The 18682-nt window shown below is 47.2% G+C and overlaps 2 protein-coding genes across 3 annotated transcripts in view; one reads left to right on the forward strand and one right to left on the reverse strand.

Moving 5' to 3' along the window:
• abhd14b (abhydrolase domain containing 14B) overlaps positions 1-18682 on the reverse strand; it is a 598368-nt gene that overhangs the window by 79822 nt on the left and 499864 nt on the right. The gene's annotated exons all lie outside the window — the stretch shown is intronic.
• The window catches only part of mst1 (macrophage stimulating 1), an 83069-nt gene that overhangs the window by 22314 nt on the left and 42073 nt on the right, over positions 1-18682 (forward strand). For both annotated transcript variants that reach the window (XM_078209336.1, XM_078209337.1), the window contains exons 5-9: positions 1117-1259; positions 4845-4965; positions 7246-7364; positions 8340-8508; positions 13979-14109. In XM_078209336.1, coding sequence (XP_078065462.1) covers positions 1117-1259; positions 4845-4965; positions 7246-7364; positions 8340-8508; positions 13979-14109 — 683 coding nt within the window. The remainder of the gene's footprint in view (positions 1-1116; positions 1260-4844; positions 4966-7245; positions 7365-8339; positions 8509-13978; positions 14110-18682) is intronic.

Raw genomic sequence — 18682 nt, forward strand, 5'->3', positions numbered from 1 at the left:
ATGGGGGGGCCTGTCTCCGGGGGGGGTCTGACCTAGGGGGGATCGGGGGGGTCTGCCGGGGTGAGAGGGGGGCGTGGGGGGATCGCCAATGCTGGGGGGGCTGGACTGTGCATTGGGGCGCTCTGGGACGGGGAGGCGGGTCAGGCTGGCCCGGGAATTGCGATTGGGCTGGCCAGCAAATGGGGAGTCTGACAGATCGGGGCCACTGCACATGCGCAGAGTTCCAGAACTGTCAAAGCTCCTGGTGTGAATAGGCCCCCCCCCCCCCCCCCCCCGGGTTTTCAATGAGATTTGCGACTGGGACCTCTGCAGTGCACAGAATGGGGAGATTCAAGTGAGAAGCTAACTGACAGAACAGTCGGGATTTAGAACTGTTCTCCCATCAATTCAGCACTTTCAGGAGAATCGCCCCCAGGGTTTCCAGATTACTCGTCCGGTGACAATACCAACGTGCCACCACTTCTTTGTGGGATCCCATAAAACTCTACCGCGGTGTGGTACTAACCACTTTATTGATCTGTATGAGGTTCGTTGCAAAGAACAAAGAACAATACAGCACAGGAACAGGCCCTTCGGCCCTCCAACCCAGCGCCGCTCCCTGGTCCAAACTAGACCATTCTTTTGTATCCCTCCATTCCCACTCCGTTCATGTGGCTATCTAGATAAGTCTTAAACGTTCCCAGTGTGTCTGCCTCCACCACCTTGCCCGGCAGCGCATTCCAGGCCCCCACCACCCTCTGTGTAAAATACGTCCTTCTGATGTCCGTGTTAAATCTCCCCCCGCTCACCTTGAACCTATGACCCCTCGTGCAGTTATGGAAGCAGTGTTCACATTGAGGCCTGTCAGTCTACTAACCATCCTCCCACTGCTTCCCACTGTTTCCCAAGGGAAGATTGTGAAAATACAAAAGCAACTTCCTGTCAGACTGTTCAGCGTCCTATCACTCTTTCTATAGACTGTAAAGATACAAAATGATGGTGATTGGAGGGGGGGCGGGCAGCGTTAAAAGTGCAGAGTTTCCCCAGGATGGAGATTTGGAATCCCTGCTCTCATATTTCAAGCTATATGTTTGTAGAAAAAGTCTAATGTTCTGTTTGGGCTTTCACTTTCGAAAGACACACGCCGACTGAATTCCCAGAGAAAGGGTTGGATTTCAATTACTGTCGTAACCCTGACAACCATGAGAACGGCCCCTGGTGTTACACTACAGACTGGCACACTCGACTGGAGGAATGTGACATCCCAAGATGCGACCAAGGTAAAACTCTCTTCATAGAATTCCAGCCACTTGATGGAGAGTGCCCACAGGCCCACCTCAAGGCCTGTACCCATGCCAACGTGGTGCAGTTTTGTGTACAACAACTGCTGTTTGGCCTAGTCCACTAGGATGTGAGTTTTGGTAAAATGTCACAGCGCAGTGGGGATTGCGGTCAAATATTCCAGGTGACTAACTGACCTGAGGGATGAATATGCGCCGTAGCACTGCCACATTCTTTTACATTATGGCAGCCCTGACCCAGTTGGCAAAACTCTTGCCTTTGGGTGGCGAGTTTCTGGGTTCAAATCCCACTCCAGGGCTTGAGTGCAAAGTATCAAGGCTGATGTACCAGTGTAGTACGGCACAGTACTGCATGGTCAGAGGTGCTGTCCTTTGGATGAGGCATTAAACTAAGACTCCTCTGTCTCCATGGTTTAATGTGAAAGATTCCATGGTACTGTTTTGAAGAAGATCAGGGAGTTGTCCCTGGTGTCCTGGTGAAATTTGTTTCTCAATCAACACCACAAATAAACTCATTATCGTATTGCTGTTTATGTGAGCTTGCTACCTGTAGATTGGCTGCCAGGTGTCCAACACGACAACAGTGAATGCACTTCAAAAAAATTTCATTGGCTGTAAAGCACTTTGAGATATCCACTGGTCATGAAAAGTGCTATAAATGCAAATTTTTCCTTAAAGTTGCCTGCCAGGCAATCAGAATTCTTCTTTCTTTATTATTTCATAGGATATGAGTGTCGCTGTTTAGGCCAGCATTTATTGTCCATCCCTAATTGCCCTTGAGAAGATGGTAGCAAGTTCCCTTCTTGAAAAGCTGTTGTCCAAGTTACGTAGGTACACCCACAGTGCTGTTAGGATGGGAATTCCAGGATTTTGCCCCAGCAGCAGTGAAGGAACGGTGATATATTTCCAAGTGAGGATGGTGAATGGCTTGGGAGAAACATGCAGGTGATGGTGTTCTGATGTGACTGCTAGCTTTGTCCTCCTAGGCAGTAGAGGTCATGGGTTTAGAAGGTGCTGTTAAAGGAGCCTTGGTGAGTTACTGCAGTGCATCTTGTATTTGGTACACACTGCTGCCACGGTGCATTGGTGGTGAAGGGATTGAATTTTTGTACAAGGGGTAGTAATCAAGTGAACTGCTACTTCCTGGATGGTGTCAAGCTTCTTGAGTGTTGTTGGAGCTGCACTCATCCAGGCAAGTGCAGAGTATTCTATCACGCTCTTGACTTGTGCCTTGTAGATGGTGGACAGGCTCTGGGGAGCCAGGAGGTGAGTTACTTGCTGCAGAAATCCTAGTGCGGAATTTTCTGTGCAACCCACTGTGAAATGCATGGTGGTGAAGGATGGTTCGCCATGGCCAGCAGTGGGATCTTCTGGTTCCATCGTTGTTAATGGTATTTCTGGTTGAATGCTGGGAAACCCGTGGTGTGGGTGCTTCGTCAGTGGTTCTGGAAGATCCTGCCGGCGTGAAAAGCTGGAAATCCTGCATCTAGCCTCTGATCTACTCTTGTAGCCACAGTATTTATATGGTTGATCCAGTACAGTTTCTGGTCAATGGAACCCCCAGGATGTCAATAACATTAAGAGCTAATAGATTTTAACCTCTTTCGAAATTCAGTAAATCAGATATATTCCTGTGTGAGGCTCAATTGATAACATTCTCGCTTCTGAATCTGAAGGTTGTGGATTCAATCCCCACCCCAGCACCTTGGGCACAATATGCAGACTGGCTGTCCATTGCAGTCATGAGGGAGTGCTGCACTGTTGGAGGTGTTGTCTTTCAGGTGAAGAGGAGGGCGTTCTCCCCATTGTCCTGGCCATTATTTCTCTCTCAACTAGCATTTGATAGACAGGTTATCTGGCTATTTTTTTTCATTCACTGCTTATGAGGTCTTGCTGAGTACCAAATTGGTTGTGACAGTTTTTTTTAAAAAAATTAATAGTTCCTATAATGTATTGAAATTATGGGGTCATAAATGGTACTGTTGCAAAGTACTCAATCAAACTAATCCATGGTTCAACAATTTCAATAAATATTTCAAAATATTTAAGAATTGCTGGTCTCTTTCCATAGTTCAATTTTTGTGTAATTGTCCTTTGGGACAAAGATAGAAAAACATTAAGACACTTGATAGGATTTTCAGTGCCCTCCGCGTTGTGTTTCGCAGTGGCAGAAACAGCCCACCAGAAGAATCTCACCTCCTGGCTCCCCAGAGCCTGTCCACCATCTACAAGGCACAAGTCAAGAGCGTGATAGAATACTCTGCACTTGCCTGGATGAGTGCAGCTCCAACAGCACTCAAGAAGCTTGACACCATCCAGGAAGTAGCAGTTCACTTGCTGTCAACGTGGTTTCTGAAAATTCCGGCCATAGAATTATTGACAATGTTGTTACTTTAAAAGTAAACTTCCTGGGCATTTGTATTTGCCGTGATTCTACTGTGAATCCTTTATAAATCACTGCTTCGGCCTCAGCTCAAATACTGTGACTGATTCTGGACACTACACCTCAGGAAGGATGTTAAGGTCTTAGAGAGGGTGCAAATGATACAGGGAATGAGGGGCTTCACTTACGTAGAGAGACTCAAGATGTTGGGATTATACTCCCCAGAACGAAGATGGTTCAGGGGAGATTTAATTGAGATGTTCAAAATTATGAAGGAGAAAATAAGGAGAAATTATTTCCTCAGATTTAAATAGATTGTTAAAAGAAGAACAGGTAAGATGAAGAGATGTTTTTCTGCAATGAATAGTTACAATCTCGAATGTGCTGTCTGAAAAGGCAAAGATTCAGAAGTAAACTTGATGATTTTTATTCCTATTGTACCTTGTAAAGAACAAGAAGGTAAAGGATTGTTCCTCCGACAATTCCATTCTCACCATAGAAATCATAGAAACCCTACAGTGCAGAAAGAGGCCATTCAGCCCATCGAGTCTGCACCGACCACAATCCCACCCAGGCCCTACCCCCACATGTTTTACCCGCTAATCCCTCTAACCTACACATCCCAGGACTCTAAGGGGCAATTTTTTAACCTGGCCAATCAACCTAACCCGCACATCTTTGGACTGTGGGAGGAAACCGGAGCACCCGGAGGAAACCCACGCAGACACGAGGAGAATGTGCAAACTCCACACAGACAGTGACCCGAGCTGGGAATCGAACCCGGGACCCTGGAACTGTGAAGCAGCAGTGCTAACCACTGTGCTACCATGCCGCCAGTGACACAAGTGCTGAGTGACTACAGGGCTACGAAGACAATGTGTCACAGAGTATTGGATGAACTTCACATGGTGAATCCCTTATCTTAATGGGGGGTTAAAGAGTCAGATCACTGGCAGGTTGGGAAAAACACCCTGAATGAAGAGAGCTGCCCCTTGTTGATCAGTGAAGATTGACACTGAAGAGCAAACAGCCAAGTATAATCTTCAATAATGAGCAATAGATGGATCTCCTCTTGCTGATGAGATGGGGAGAGAGAATCACCATCATTTTTAAGCAAATAGGATCTCAGAAAAAACTTCTGAAATTGCCTGACATGTGTGTTTGTGTGTTTCTTTGCTCAGTTGTATGTCAGTACTGCAACGGTGAGGATTACAATGGCGTCGTAGACCGCACAGAGAATGGGAGAGAGTGTCAGCGCTGGGACCTCAGTTATCCACACTCACATAAATACCAACCAGAGAAGTACGTGGCTGTTAACTCACTGTTCAAAGCAAGCAGTAGAAAATTATCACTGCGGCATGTGGTGGCAAATTAGAAGCTCAATGCTGCGACAATGCAGGAAGATGTACCCAAACGTGGTTCACTCCTGTCACTAGGATATAAGACAGTGTTGTCCTGCAATGTTGGCAGAATGACAGCTGATGGATGGCTCTGCTGCCAACCTTCACTTCCTTCTGGAAGTCCCTGCTTCACCTTCACTTCCTGCCTTTCTGGTACAACAGTGACTGGAACTTAATGCTGCAGGGTTCAACCCATCTCGCCATGCCAACAGTTCCCATGTGTAGATCCCCACATTCCTCTTCCAATCCACTGAGTAAATTCTGGGGGTTTTGTTCCCCTCGAGCTGAAACTGAAACTTGGAATGTTTTCTTTTTTAAAGATGGGGATTTGAAACCAGGACCAATCACAGCAGAGAATGAAGGAGAGGATGGGTGGTGAGGCCTATCAGAGACTTGTATCAGCACCTCTCCCAGTGCCACTCCTTCAGGCCTTTCCATATCTAACTGGCCAGGTGTAATGGCAGTGGAGGGTTCATGGCCTGATTTCCCAGTCAATGTCTTTCCTGTCCACCACTGCCCAATGCTGGGCAGAAAGGTAACGCCAGGTTCCAGGAGTGACAGTAACAACTCTGAGGCCCCTCATGGAGGGAGAGGACCGTATAGTTCTACTCTTCCTCCACAACTCCACACTTACCTTGCTTTGACATCTGCTGAAGCTGATTGGGTCATTTGTACCTCTTTAGCTGCCTCTCTACTTCTGCTGGGGTTTCAGGGTGAGTTATCAGTGAATCCCTCTTAAGCAATGTGAATGCAACCAGGACCTGCCAGATAAGTTGATGGAAACAGAGTTCAACCTGTCAGTCTTAGTGGCTCTCTCAAGTTTTTTGTGCACACCAGTATAGCTCTCGGGGTCCCAGGAGCACGTTCATTATCCCATCACATCAAGGTGCAATCCCTAGGGAAGGCCCACACAATAGACTTGCATACAGTCATAGAGTCATACAGTGCAGAAAAGGCCCTTCGGCCCATCAACTCTGCACCAACAATAACTACCACTAAAGTCACGCTCATCCCATTTTCCAGCACTTGTCCCATAGCCTTGAATGTTATGATGCTTCAAGTGCTCATCCAAACACTTTTTAAAGGTTGTAAGGTTTTCAGCCTCCACTACTTTCCCAGGCAGTGCGTTCCAGATTCCCACCACCCTCTGAATGAATTTTCTTTTCTCAAATCCCCTCTGAATCTCCTGCCCCTCACCCTAAAACTATGCACCCTCGTGATTGATCCCTCAACCAAGGGGAACAGCTGCTTCCTATTCAACCTGTCCATACTCCTCATTATCTTATACACCTCAATCATGTCCTGCGTCAGCCTTCTTTGCTCCAAAGAAAATAATTCAAGCCTGTCAAGTCTCTCCCTATAGCTCAAATGCTCCATCCCAGGCAACATCTTGGTGAATCTCCTCTGTACCCCCACTAGTGCTATCATATCCTTCCTATAATGAGGTGACCAGAACTGCACGCAGTACTCCAGCTGTGGCCTAACCAACATTCTGTACAGCTCCAACATTATCTCATTGCTCTTATACTCTGTGCCCGTACTAATAAAAACAAGTGTCCCATTTGCTTCTTAACTATGCTTTTCACCTGCTCTGCTGCCTTCAGGGATCTGTGAATAAGTATCCCAAGGTCCTTCTGTTCCTCTGAGCTTCCTCTGTGTCCTGCCATTCATTAAATACTCCCTTGTCTTGTTACTTCTTCCAAAGTGCATTACCTCGTACTTATCAGGGTTAAATACCATCTGCCACTTCTCTGCCCATCTGACCAACCGATCTATATCTTCCTGTAATCTATGATCTTCTTATTCACTATTAACCACTTACCAATCTTGGTGTCATCTGCTAATTTGCTCATCAATCTCCCCCACATTATCATCTCTATCATTTATGTATATAACAAACAGTAAGGGTCCCAAAACTGAACCTTGTAGTACACCACTGGGCATTGGCTTCTAGTCACTCAAACAGTCTTCCACCACCATCCTTTCCATCCTATTACTGTTGTGTGCACGATGCTGGGATAGATTTGAATCTAAGTAAAAGACAAGGGTGCTAAATCATTGGACAACTCCCACCAGCTCATCTTCCCATCATCATGATTAAGATAAGGCATTTTTTTGTCATGCTTGGTACTAGCCTAGTTCCTAATGCCATTATGGTTCCTCTCCTTTCTGATGGATCAAGGTATCCCGAGAAAAACTTGGATGATAATTATTGTCGCAATCCTGATGGTTCCCTTCGGCCCTGGTGTTATACTGTTGACCCTAATGTGGAGCGTGAATATTGCAACATAAAGAAATGTGGTAAGTGAAGCTACTGTAATTCAAATTATATAAATTACATCATTTTCATATATAGCTCTTGGACAAGTATTTCAGCTCTTTTCCCTGGAGATGCTCGGGTACGGACAATGGCAGCCCTTGTCTTCCTCATTAAAGCAACTATTCCTGATTATATATGATTAAACATTGAGCCTCAGGATGGCTGTTTAACCATGGAAGGCATCACAGGCAAGTCTGATCCAGTCCTCACGTGCGTGCTTTCCAGCAGAAGGTGCTGGATAACTAGGTGAGAACATCTGGCTGATCCACCCACCTTGGTGATCCAATTGGAGATCAGGTGACTTGAGTCAAAGACAGAGTTGAATATGCCGGCCTGTGTGCCTCAGTGATACACTGGGCCAGACCCATGTCCACTGATGCACTGGGGAAATGTTTGTAACTTTTAACAATTCAGATGGTAGCTACATGGTGGGAGGAGGTCTTGTGGCGCAGTGGGTAGCATCTCGGCCTCTGAACCAGAAGCCCCAGGTTCGAATCCCACTCTAGGACTTGATGACCAAGGACGACGTATTGATAATGCCGCCATACAGATTGAGTATAAACTTGTAAATTCCTCTGACAAACACCAGTGTCAGGCAGCAAGAGTGGGAGTGATTTCCTGGTCAGCTATATTGGAATGGCACCTCTCAAGCTATAGCCTCCGCCTTCAGGCTAACGACCTGTTCCAAGGAAAAGCGCGCTACTGAAAAATATGTTGAAAGATGTAGGAAGTTGACTAAGTCTAAATTCAACCTGGCCACCTTTTCCAATGGGAATCCCAACCTTCTCCCCAACCCCTAAACCCCTCTAATGTAAAAGGAGAAGGGGCAATAAATTAAACCACAAACAAATTATTGCAGGTGCTGGAAGCCCAAAACAAATGTGGTCTTCTTTGTGAATAACTGGATAATTGTTGCTCACATTTAGTTTGTTTGTGCTTTTTCTTTGATCCAACAGAAGGGAAACATGAGCTGAAAGATGTGGAGATTACCAAAACATGTTTCAAACACAATGGGATAGGATACAGAGGAAGAGTAAGCCAAACCTCGGCTGGCAACATCTGTCAACGTTGGGACCAGCAGCACCCACACGCACACGAATTCACACCCGCAAACTATCCATGCAAGTATGGAACAATACAAGCCTTGAGCTATTACTGATTTGTGTCAATTGAAGTAAAAAGCAGTCACTGCATATTGCAAAGGCAAAATAGAAGATATGTTGGAGATCTGTAGTATAAACAGCAAAGGCAGGAAGTACACAGCTGGGCAGGCACATCTGCACAGAGGCCAATGACCTTTCATCAAAAATAAACGTTGTTAGAGATTAAACAATCATGACAGATCAGTGCCTCCGAGAAGTCTTCCTATTTTATCAATCGAGGAAATTGGCCGCACTCCAAATGTTCCCATCCCGTCTGTGACGATGCCCTCTGCTGGTGAGACACAAAAATCCTAGCCACTGTATTGAACAGATTACAGTAAGAAGTCTCACAACACCAGGTTAAAGTCCAACAGATTTATTTGGTAGCACAAGCCACAAGCTTTCGGAGAACTGCCCCTTCATCTTGACTCACCTGATGAAGGGACAGTGCTCCGAAAGCTTGTGGCTTGTGCTATCAAATGAACCTGTTGAACTTTAACCTGGTGTTGTGATACTTCTTACTGCGCTTTCCCCAGTCCAACGCCGGCATCTCCACATCTTGAACAGATTATCCCAGGTCATTTTCACCACCAACCACATTCTGAAGGGACTGTCACATTGTCTGCATCTCTGCATTACCTCTCTATATCTGTTATTTCTCACATTATTCATTCTCTCTCTAACTGTTAGCTGTCTCTCTTTCCATTAGCTCTTTCTCACTGTTAATTGTGCCTTTCTCTATCTCGATTAACTGCCTCTCTATCCATTAACTGTCTCGAGCCAGTGTTTTCCGCATAGAGGATGTTTTTTGCTCCGATAATTTTAGTTTTTAAAAGGGAGTCATAGAATCCCTACAATGTAGAATGAGGCCATTCAACCCATCAGGTCTGCACCGACTCCCAGACCTACCATCCACCCAATTCCTGTAACCCCACACATTTTATGACTTATCCATCTAACCTACACATATTTGAACATCAAGGGGCAATTTAGCATGGCCAATCAACCTAACCTGCACATCTTTAGACTGTGGGAGGAAACTGGAGCACCTAGAAGAAACCCATGCAGACATGGGGAGGACGTGCAGACTCCACACAGACAGTGACCTGAGGCCTGAATTGAACCCGGGTCGCTGGCAATGTGAGGCAGCAGTGTTAACCACTGTGCCACCATGCCGCCTGAAGATTGGTGTTACTGTCATGTTTGTTTTAAGTTCTGAAGTAACCTTCACTCTTTGAACATTTAACCATAATTCCTTAACTTGGTCAATCCATTAGCGGTGCCATTGCTGATCACCATGATGCTAAACATGTTCCAATCTCAAAGAACAAAGAACAGTACAGCACAGGAAACAGGCCCTTTGGCCCTCCAAACCTGTGCCATTCCTTGGTCCAACTAGACCATTCGTTTGTATCCCTCCATTCCCAGACTGCTCATGTGACTATCCAGGTAAGTCTTAAACGGTGCCAGCATGTCTGCCTCCACCACCCTACTTGGCAGCGCATTCCAGGCCCCCACCACTCTCTGTGTAAAAAACGTCCCTCTGATATCTGAGTTATACCTCACCCCTCTCACCTTGAGCCGGTGACCCCTCGTGATCGTCACTTCCAACCTGGGAAAAAGCTTCCCACTGTTCACCCTATCTATACCCTTCTTAATTTTGTACACCTCTATTAGTTCTCCCCTCATTCTCCGTCTTTCCAGGGAGAACAAGCCCAGTTTACCCAATCTCTCCTCATAGCTAAGACCCTCCATACCAGGCAACATCCTGGTAAACCTCCTCTGCACTCTCTCTAAAGCCTCCATGTCCTTTTGGTAGTGCGGCGGCCAGAACTGGATGCAGTACTCCAAATATGGCCTAACCAGCGTTCTATACAGCTGCAACATCAGACTCCAGCTTTTATACTCTATACCCCGTCCTATAAAGGCAAGCATACCATATGCCTTCTTCACCACCTTCTCCACCTGTGCTGCCACCTTCAAGGAATTGTGGACTTACACACCTAGGTCCCTCTGTGTTTCTATATGATTGATGGCTCTGCCATTTATTGTATAACTCCCCCCTACATTAGTTCTTCCAAAGTGCATCACTTCACATTTATCTGGATTAAATTCCATCTGCCATTTCTCCGCCCAATTTTCCAGCCTATCTATATCCTGCTGTATTGTCCGACAATGTTCATCGCTATTTGCAAGTCCAGCCATCTTCGTGTCATCCGCAAACTTGCTGATAACACCAGTTACACCTTCTTCCAAATCATTTATATATATATCACAAATAGCAGAGGTCCCAGTACAGAGCCCTGCGGAACACCACTGGTCACAGACCTCCAGCCTGAAAAAGACCCTTCGACTGCTACCCTCTGTTTCCTGTGGCCAAGCCAGTTTTCTACCCATCTAGCCACCTCTCCTTGTATCCCATGAGCCTTAACCTTCTTAACCAATCTGCCATGAGGGACTTTGTCAAATGCCTTACTGAAATCCATATAGACAACATCCATGGCCCTTTCTTCGTCAACCGTTTTTGTCACTTCCTCAAAAAACTCCACCAAATTTGTAAGGCACGACCTCCCTCTTACAAAACCATGCTGTCTGTCACTAATGAGATTGTTCCGTTCTAAATGCGCATACATCCTGTCTCTAAGAATCATCTCCAACAACTTCCCTACCACGGACGTCAAGATCACTGGCCTATAATTACCCGGGTTATCCCTGCTACCTTCTTAAATAACGGTACCACATTCACTATCCTCCAATCCTCAGGGACCTCACCTGTGTCCAACGAAGAGACAAAGATTTCCATCAGAGGCCCAGCAATTACATCTCTTGTCTCCCTGAGCAGTCTAGGATGGATGCCATCAGGCCCTGGGGATTTGTCAGTTTTAATGTTACCTAAAAAACCTAACACTTCCTCCCTTGTAATGGAGATTCTCTCTAACGGGTCAACACCTCCCTCTGAGACACTCCCAGTCAACAAGTCCCTCTCCTTTGTGAATACCGATGCAAAGTATTCATTTAGGATCGCCCCTATTCCCTTGGGTTCTAAGCATAATTCCCCTCCTTTGTCCCTGAGAGGTCCGACTTTTTCCCTGACAACTCTTTTGTTCCTAACATATGAATAAAATGCCTTAGGGTTCTCCTTAATCCTGTCTGCCAAGAACATTTCGTGACCTCTTTTTGCCCTTCTAACTCCTGGTTTGAGTTATTTCCTACTCTCTCTGTATTCCTCCGGAGCTCCATCTGTTTTCAGTTGCCTGGACCTAATGTACGCCTCTCTTTTCTTTTTGATCAGATCCTCAATTTCCCTGGTTATCCACGGCTCTTGAATCCTACCTTTTTACAGGCACATGCCTGTCCTGCAGCCTTATCAGCTGTTCCTTAAAAGACTCCCACATGCCAGATGTGGACTTACATCCCAATCAACGGCCACCAATTCCTGCCTAATCCGGCTATAGTTAGCCTTCCCCCAATTTAGCACCCTACCCTTAGGACAACACTCGTCCTTGTCCATCACTATCCTAAAGTTAACAGAGATGTGGTCACTATTTGCCACATGTTCCCCTACTGAAACTTTGACGACCTGACCGGGCTCATTTCCCAGAACTAGATCCAGTATAGCCCCCTCTCTAGTTGGGTTATCGACATACTGTTCCAAAGAACCTTCCAGTATGCATTTTACAAATTCCTCCCCGTCCAGACCCCCAGCCCTAAGCACTTTCCAGTCTATACCAGGGAAATTGAAGTCCCCCACTACAACAACCCTATTTTTTCTGCACCTATCCAGAATCTCCTGACATATCCGTTCCTCCACTTCCCGTAGGCTGTTGAATGGCCTGTTGAGTGGCCTGTTGTGCAATCTCATTGTGCAAGTCCACAATTCCTTGAAGGTGGCAGCACAGGTGGAGAAGGTGGTGAAGAAGGCATATGATATGCTTGCCTTTATAGGACGGGGTATAGAGTATAAAAGCTGGAGTCTGATGTTGCAGCTGTATAGAACGCTAGTTAGGCCACATTTGGAGTACTGCGTCCAGTTCTGGCCGCAGTATACCCCCAGCATAGTGATTGCATTGGCATAAATTCTCATTGGCATAAATTCTGCAGTGGAGCATTGGAGAGCACAATGGTTTAAGAAATGGTGTTTTTGCCAATATGGCAGTTCAAGAAATTTGAGCCAAATTAGCTTTTTCTCTGTATTTCAAAGTTGAACAGATAGTGTTTTTCACAGCCGCAGTCCAGTATAAAGCAAGTCACAGTGAGAGGAATACATTTCCGAAACAATCTCTATAAAGAAATACCTTTCATATTAAACCCATTAATCTCCAGTTTATAGTGTTGTTCGCTGTTAAATCTACAACTACTGGTTTGGAGCAATGATTTAAGCTGAACCTGCTTTTCTGTGTCAGTGTTTACTGTGAAACACATTCACAGCCACTATAATGGCCCTGCTCACACTGTCTGTTCCTCGTGTTTGGTTCCATGGTTGCTGAATATAAAGCTTTTGGCTTCAAATCCCACTCCAGGGGGATAACTCAGTCCTAATACTATGTTTTTTTCAAAAATATACTTTATTGATAAAATTTTAAAAATACGTTATGAAACGTTTCAAGATAAAAATGACAGAAATTACAGAATTACATGTCTCCATACAGTATATCCCACTCTTAGTTACGATTATAATTGTAATTCTTTTGACATTTTTAATGAACATTCTAGGTCAGGTATATAATCCAATCCAATATCCCCAGTACAGGACCCAAACGGGCTGATAATCAGCTCGGGATTCCTTCCACCACTTCCGCACTGTTCCCTAAAGGGAAATATTGGGGTAAATTTTCTGGTCTCGCCCACTATGGAAAATTGATGGACCTCTTAAAGGTCCGTTGACCTTGGGCAGGAACTTCCGATCTTGGGGTGGCCGTGATTGGAAAATCCCAGCCATTGTGTGTGTAAAGATGCACTAAAATACAATACTGTGGGAGTGCAGCACTGTTGAAGCCATTGTCTTTGGGAGAGATGTTAAACTAACCCTCTCAGGTGAGTGTGGAAGGTCCTATGGCACTTGGGTATTTCCCTGATCTCCTGTCAGTAACCCTCAACCCATATTACCAAAACACGCAGGCCAAAATTCTCCTGTCTCGTTCCCCACGGGAATCATAGTGCGTGAGACAGAAAATTTGGTGGATGATTCAAAGGTCCATTGAGCTCGGGTGGGAATTTCTGGTCTTGGGATGCGTGCAGTTGGAGAATCCCACCCACTGTCTCCTGATGATCACATTTTCATATGTGGGACTTTGATTTATGTAAATTAGCTGCTGTGTTTCCTATAATGCAACAGGGACTAAAAACCACTCCTTTGCTGTAAAATGTCCTGAGATGGCCAATGTCATCAAACTGTATGTATGGTCCACTAATAGTGAGGACATTCCAGACCAGAATCTCATCTTTTGTTCCAGGGGGCTGGAGGAGAATTATTGCCGAAATCCTGATGGGTTAGAAGCCCCTTGGTGTTTCACAACAGATGAAGGGATCCGGAAGGCATTCTGTTTCCAACTGCAACGTTGTGACGATGACATTGAACCTGAAGGTAATATGATCCGAACAAGTTAACAGCAATGAGGGGTGTAGCTGTTAGAGTAACTGACCAAGGGTGGACTACGATCGCGCTGAACAAGAACATTGACTGAGAACAATGTCTGAGAGTGGACTGAGACAGAGAGAGAGCAAGGTGGACACAGACATAGAGAGAGAGAGACAGAGAGAGAGACACACACACACACAGTGAGAGAGAGGGAGAGACAGAGAAACAGGGGGAGAGAGACAGAGGGAAGGAGGGGAAGAGACAGAGGGAGGGAGAGGGAAAAAGTGAGACAGAGACAGACAAAGGGTGAGGGAGAGAGAAACAGCGAGAGAGAGATGGAGAAGGAAAGCACTGACTCAGTGACACTTTTGTGTTTATTATAATTTCCTGTTTCTTTTGGCACTGTTGTGAAAAGCAGACATCTCCTTCATGCTCTGGCCAATTGACCCTTTAACCAATATCACCAATACCACATGATCTGTTCACAATCAGATTCAGTAAGACACCTCACACCACCAGGTTAAAGTCCAACAGATTTATTTGGTAGCAAAAGCCACGAGCTTTCGGAGCGCTCGCTGCTCCTTCGTCAGGTAAGGGGCAGCGCTTCGAAAGCTAGTGGCTTTTGCTACCAAATAAACCTGCTGGACTTTAACCTGGTGTTGTGAGACTTCTTACTGTGCTTACCCCAGTCCAACACCGGCATCTCCACATCATCACAATCAGATTGCCACTTGGCTGCCATGTTCATTATATCACGGTGGGGGGGGGGGGGGGTTTCCCCATCCCTTGCCGATGATGTAACAAGGTTCATACTCACAATCACAAGAACCTCATTTTAATGCATTTACATGAATTTTAATATCATTAAACACCCCTTGCCATATATCGCCCCCTAGCCGTATTTTCAAATGTCAGCGAAGTTTACGACAGATTCACCCAGATGTGAACATGTCGGGATCCCCCCCGCCCCCAGGGCGTAAAGGTGAGTACAGCCCCCAGGAGTAGGGACATGGTCAGGCAGTGCCCTGGCACTGCCCCGGCACTGCCCCGGCACAGACTGATACCATGCCAATCTAGCAGTGTCAACCTGCCAGCTCCAACCTGTGCTGGAGCCAGTGCCAGGGCAGACCCTAGTGGGTGGGGGGGGGGGGGGGGGGGGGGGGGGGGGAGGAGGAGGAGGAGGAGGGGGGGGAGGTGATTGATGCATTTATTTGTGGTGGTGGGTGGGTAGAGAGGGGGGAGGTTAGTGGATATAGGACGGTGGGGATGGCGGTGATGACTGTGTGGGGGGGAAGGGGTCTGATGCTGGAGATGACTGTTTGGGGTGGGGGCCGTGTAGTGGACATGGGATCATTGGGGATGCCGACGATGACTGTACGGTTGAGGGGGGTGGGGGGGAGGGGTCTGATGTTGGTGATGACTGTTTGGGAGGAGGTTATTCCTCAGTCTGATTGGGCCCCGATCTCAGTGCAGTCGGGCTTTCCTGGTGTGATTAGGCCCTGCCTCTCAACACGGCAAGGTGAAGCACGCCCATTTTTTTGACAAAATGCCATAAGCTCTGGAGAGAAACACACCGATTTTCAATCAGATCCTGAGACTTTGCTATTTTTTGATCAGATTCCGCTCAGTGTGTTTAATAACAATTCATAACTATATATATATATCTCCAAGGGCTAATCCTCTCCCAAAAACTTCGCATAAAAACTGGAGTAAATCCCGCTACTTTTTTCAGTGGGATTTTCAAATGAATCTCCCACACTCTGTGCATCACAGAGAGCCCTAGTGTGAATCTTGATGAAAAGCTGTGGGTGGGGGGACGGGGCTATTCCTGCTGGAGAGGCCGGCAGCGTAGCTCTGAGTAGGCCACTGAGCACGCGCCAATCTGTCAGAGTGGAGATAGGCACATGCGCTGTAGTCCAACATTGCCAACCTTCTGATCGCTGGCCAGCACAGCAACCACCCCCACACCCAATACTGTCCCACTACCCCCCATGGCCTGATTGTTGGCCTCCTGGACACCCCCCACCGAACCCTCGGCCCTCCCTGGCAGGCCGACCCCACCCCCCCCCCCCCCCTCCAACCCCATCCTGATGGCCAGCCCCAATCAGTCCTTCCTTCCTTCTCGCATTGATCCTAAGTGCAGAGTGGCAGCGGAACCCCCCCATGATCTTAACCCCCAATGGCCCCGCCCCTATAGGCCCTGCTCTCCTCTGACCCCGTCCCTGAGGTGACCTTGGGCATTGCCACTTTGACCCTTGGGCAGTGCTGGATGCCAGGCTGGCAATGTCCGGAGGCACCCAGCCCATTTGCTCCTGACCTCCTGGGGGGCCTCCATGGCACCCCCCCCCATCACTCTAGTGGGGAGCTGTTGTAAACCCTGCTGGAGTGAAACACTCCTGCTGGGTGGAGGGAGACTTCAGACCCGGGCCCGGTAATCAGATTCAAAACAGCATTTAAATATGGAGATCAGCTCCACTCCGATTTCTGGCACGGAGCTGACGACGTCGGGAACTGGCGGTTGGAGACGTGCGGAGGACGTGGCGCCCAGCGGGAAACCCGGTACACGGCCTCCACTTATGCAGCTTATGCTTTAGCAGTGCAGCCGGCTGGGAGGGTCGCCCTCTATGTCCGTGCTGGCTTCTGCTAGACTACTAGTGTACTTAGTCCACTGTCATGTGGCTCTGTCCATCATACTGGGGATAGTACAGTTTTTTACAGTGTTTTTACTTCTCGTTCCTTGACCTTCAGGGTTGGCTTTACATTTACCAATCTTATTTCTGTCTTCTCCCATCTGCTTTATTCCTCTCCTTTGTTTTGATTTCACTGTTGGCAAGGTCTGTCTCTGTCCTGCTATTCATGGCTACATTATCCACTCACCGCTTGGAAAATTTGATGGCTTTTCCTTGTAACACCTCCTCTTTTCCACTCAGCTGGTTTTTCAACCTGACAATATTCATGTTCATCTTCTCTTTCAACTGGATATGCGGTAAAAGTGGTTGAGAACTCTTTTTCTGACGGTCCAGTTGGAGGTGTAAGTTCTTTAACCTTCGTTGCTTCTGTACACCAGAATCCATAGAATCATAAAATCCCTACAGTGCAGAAGGAGGCATTCGGCCCATCGAATCTGCACCAACCACAATCCCACCAAGACTCTATCCCTGTAACCCCACGTGTTTACCCTGCTTAACCCCTGACACTAAGGGGCAATTTTCCATGGCCAATCAACCTAACCCGCATGCACATCTTCATCTTTTCCTTTTCCTGCTCTGGTCTTTCACTTTCCAATTTGAGCTCTACATACTTCAGCACTTTTTCCACACACTCACTCTTTTCACAAATAGCATTAACAAACTTGCCTTCCATTCCCTCATATTTTCTTTCAATGAATTGTTCCTCTAAATTTTATTCCAATTGTCCAATTGTTTTCTCCCGTTCTGAAGTCTCTTCCTTGTACCTCTTGGCCACTTCACCAAATACGTTCAAGAATTACATTATATATTGAACATTACTAAGTCTTCTCTCTCAACTGGTTCTTCAGTTTGCTCCAAGTAACATTAAATTTATTTTGCTTTCTCTTTGTAATTTTCCTGTATAATGTGAATGTCCTTCACTAGGTTTTCATTTCCTTTGCAAAGCTCAATTGTTTTAAAATCCCTATAGTGCAGAAGCAGGCCATTCGGTCCATTGAATCTGCACCGACTCTCCAAAAGAGTATCGTACCCAGGCCCACACCTTGCCCTATCATTTTAACCCCACATATTTAGCATGGCCAATCCACCTAATCAACACATCTTTGGAGTGTGGGAGGAAACCAGAGCACCCGGAGGAAACACAAGCAGACATGGGGAGAACATACAAACTCCACACTATTTGCAGAGCTCATAGAACATAGAACGTTACAGCGCAGTACAGGCCCTTCGGCCCTCAATGTTGCGCCGAGGGACCGAGATCGACTTCGCCCGGCTTCGGTGGAACGTGCGTATGGGTGACCAGGCCCGTTCGACGGGTACGGCGAAAGTGTCGGAGTGGCCTCCCACCCGCGTGGGAGGCGCCAGCGTGGGTAAGGGCCACGGCCCCAGGGCCAACCCCCATGAGGCTCTCCTGCCTGGCCCCCCCCCCCGCGTAGACTCATGGTTGAAGATGAGACCGCCTCTGCCCGCCCTCGAGCGATAACCAAAAGGAATGAGGGGTCTCACCGTCCCTCCGTCTTTGATTGCCACCCTAGCAGGGTTCTCTCCATCCCTGATCGCCCTCCCCTGCAGAGTGCAGAGTTCCCTCCTTCCTCGATTGCCCCCTACCTCCAGAGATCCCTCCCTCCTACCCCTGTGGAACTCCCATTCCCTCCCCCACTCTGTCATAGCACCAACCCACCCTGGCTGTGACTGGAAAATCCCAGGCCTTGGCACTGCCCCTGGCACAGTTATGGTGCCAGGTGGGTAATACCAGGGTGTCAGGTGGCCAGTGCCAGGGTGCCACGTGGGCACTGCCCCAAGGGCACTTCCCAGCTCTGCCCCTGACCACCCAGGGGCTTCAATGGCCTCTGATCTCCCGGCAAGGCCATCACATCTGGTCTCCCGCT

The sequence above is a fragment of the Mustelus asterias genome, chromosome 3, assembly GCF_964213995.1.
Source record: "Mustelus asterias chromosome 3, sMusAst1.hap1.1, whole genome shotgun sequence".
NCBI classification, from domain to species: domain Eukaryota; kingdom Metazoa; phylum Chordata; class Chondrichthyes; order Carcharhiniformes; family Triakidae; genus Mustelus; species Mustelus asterias.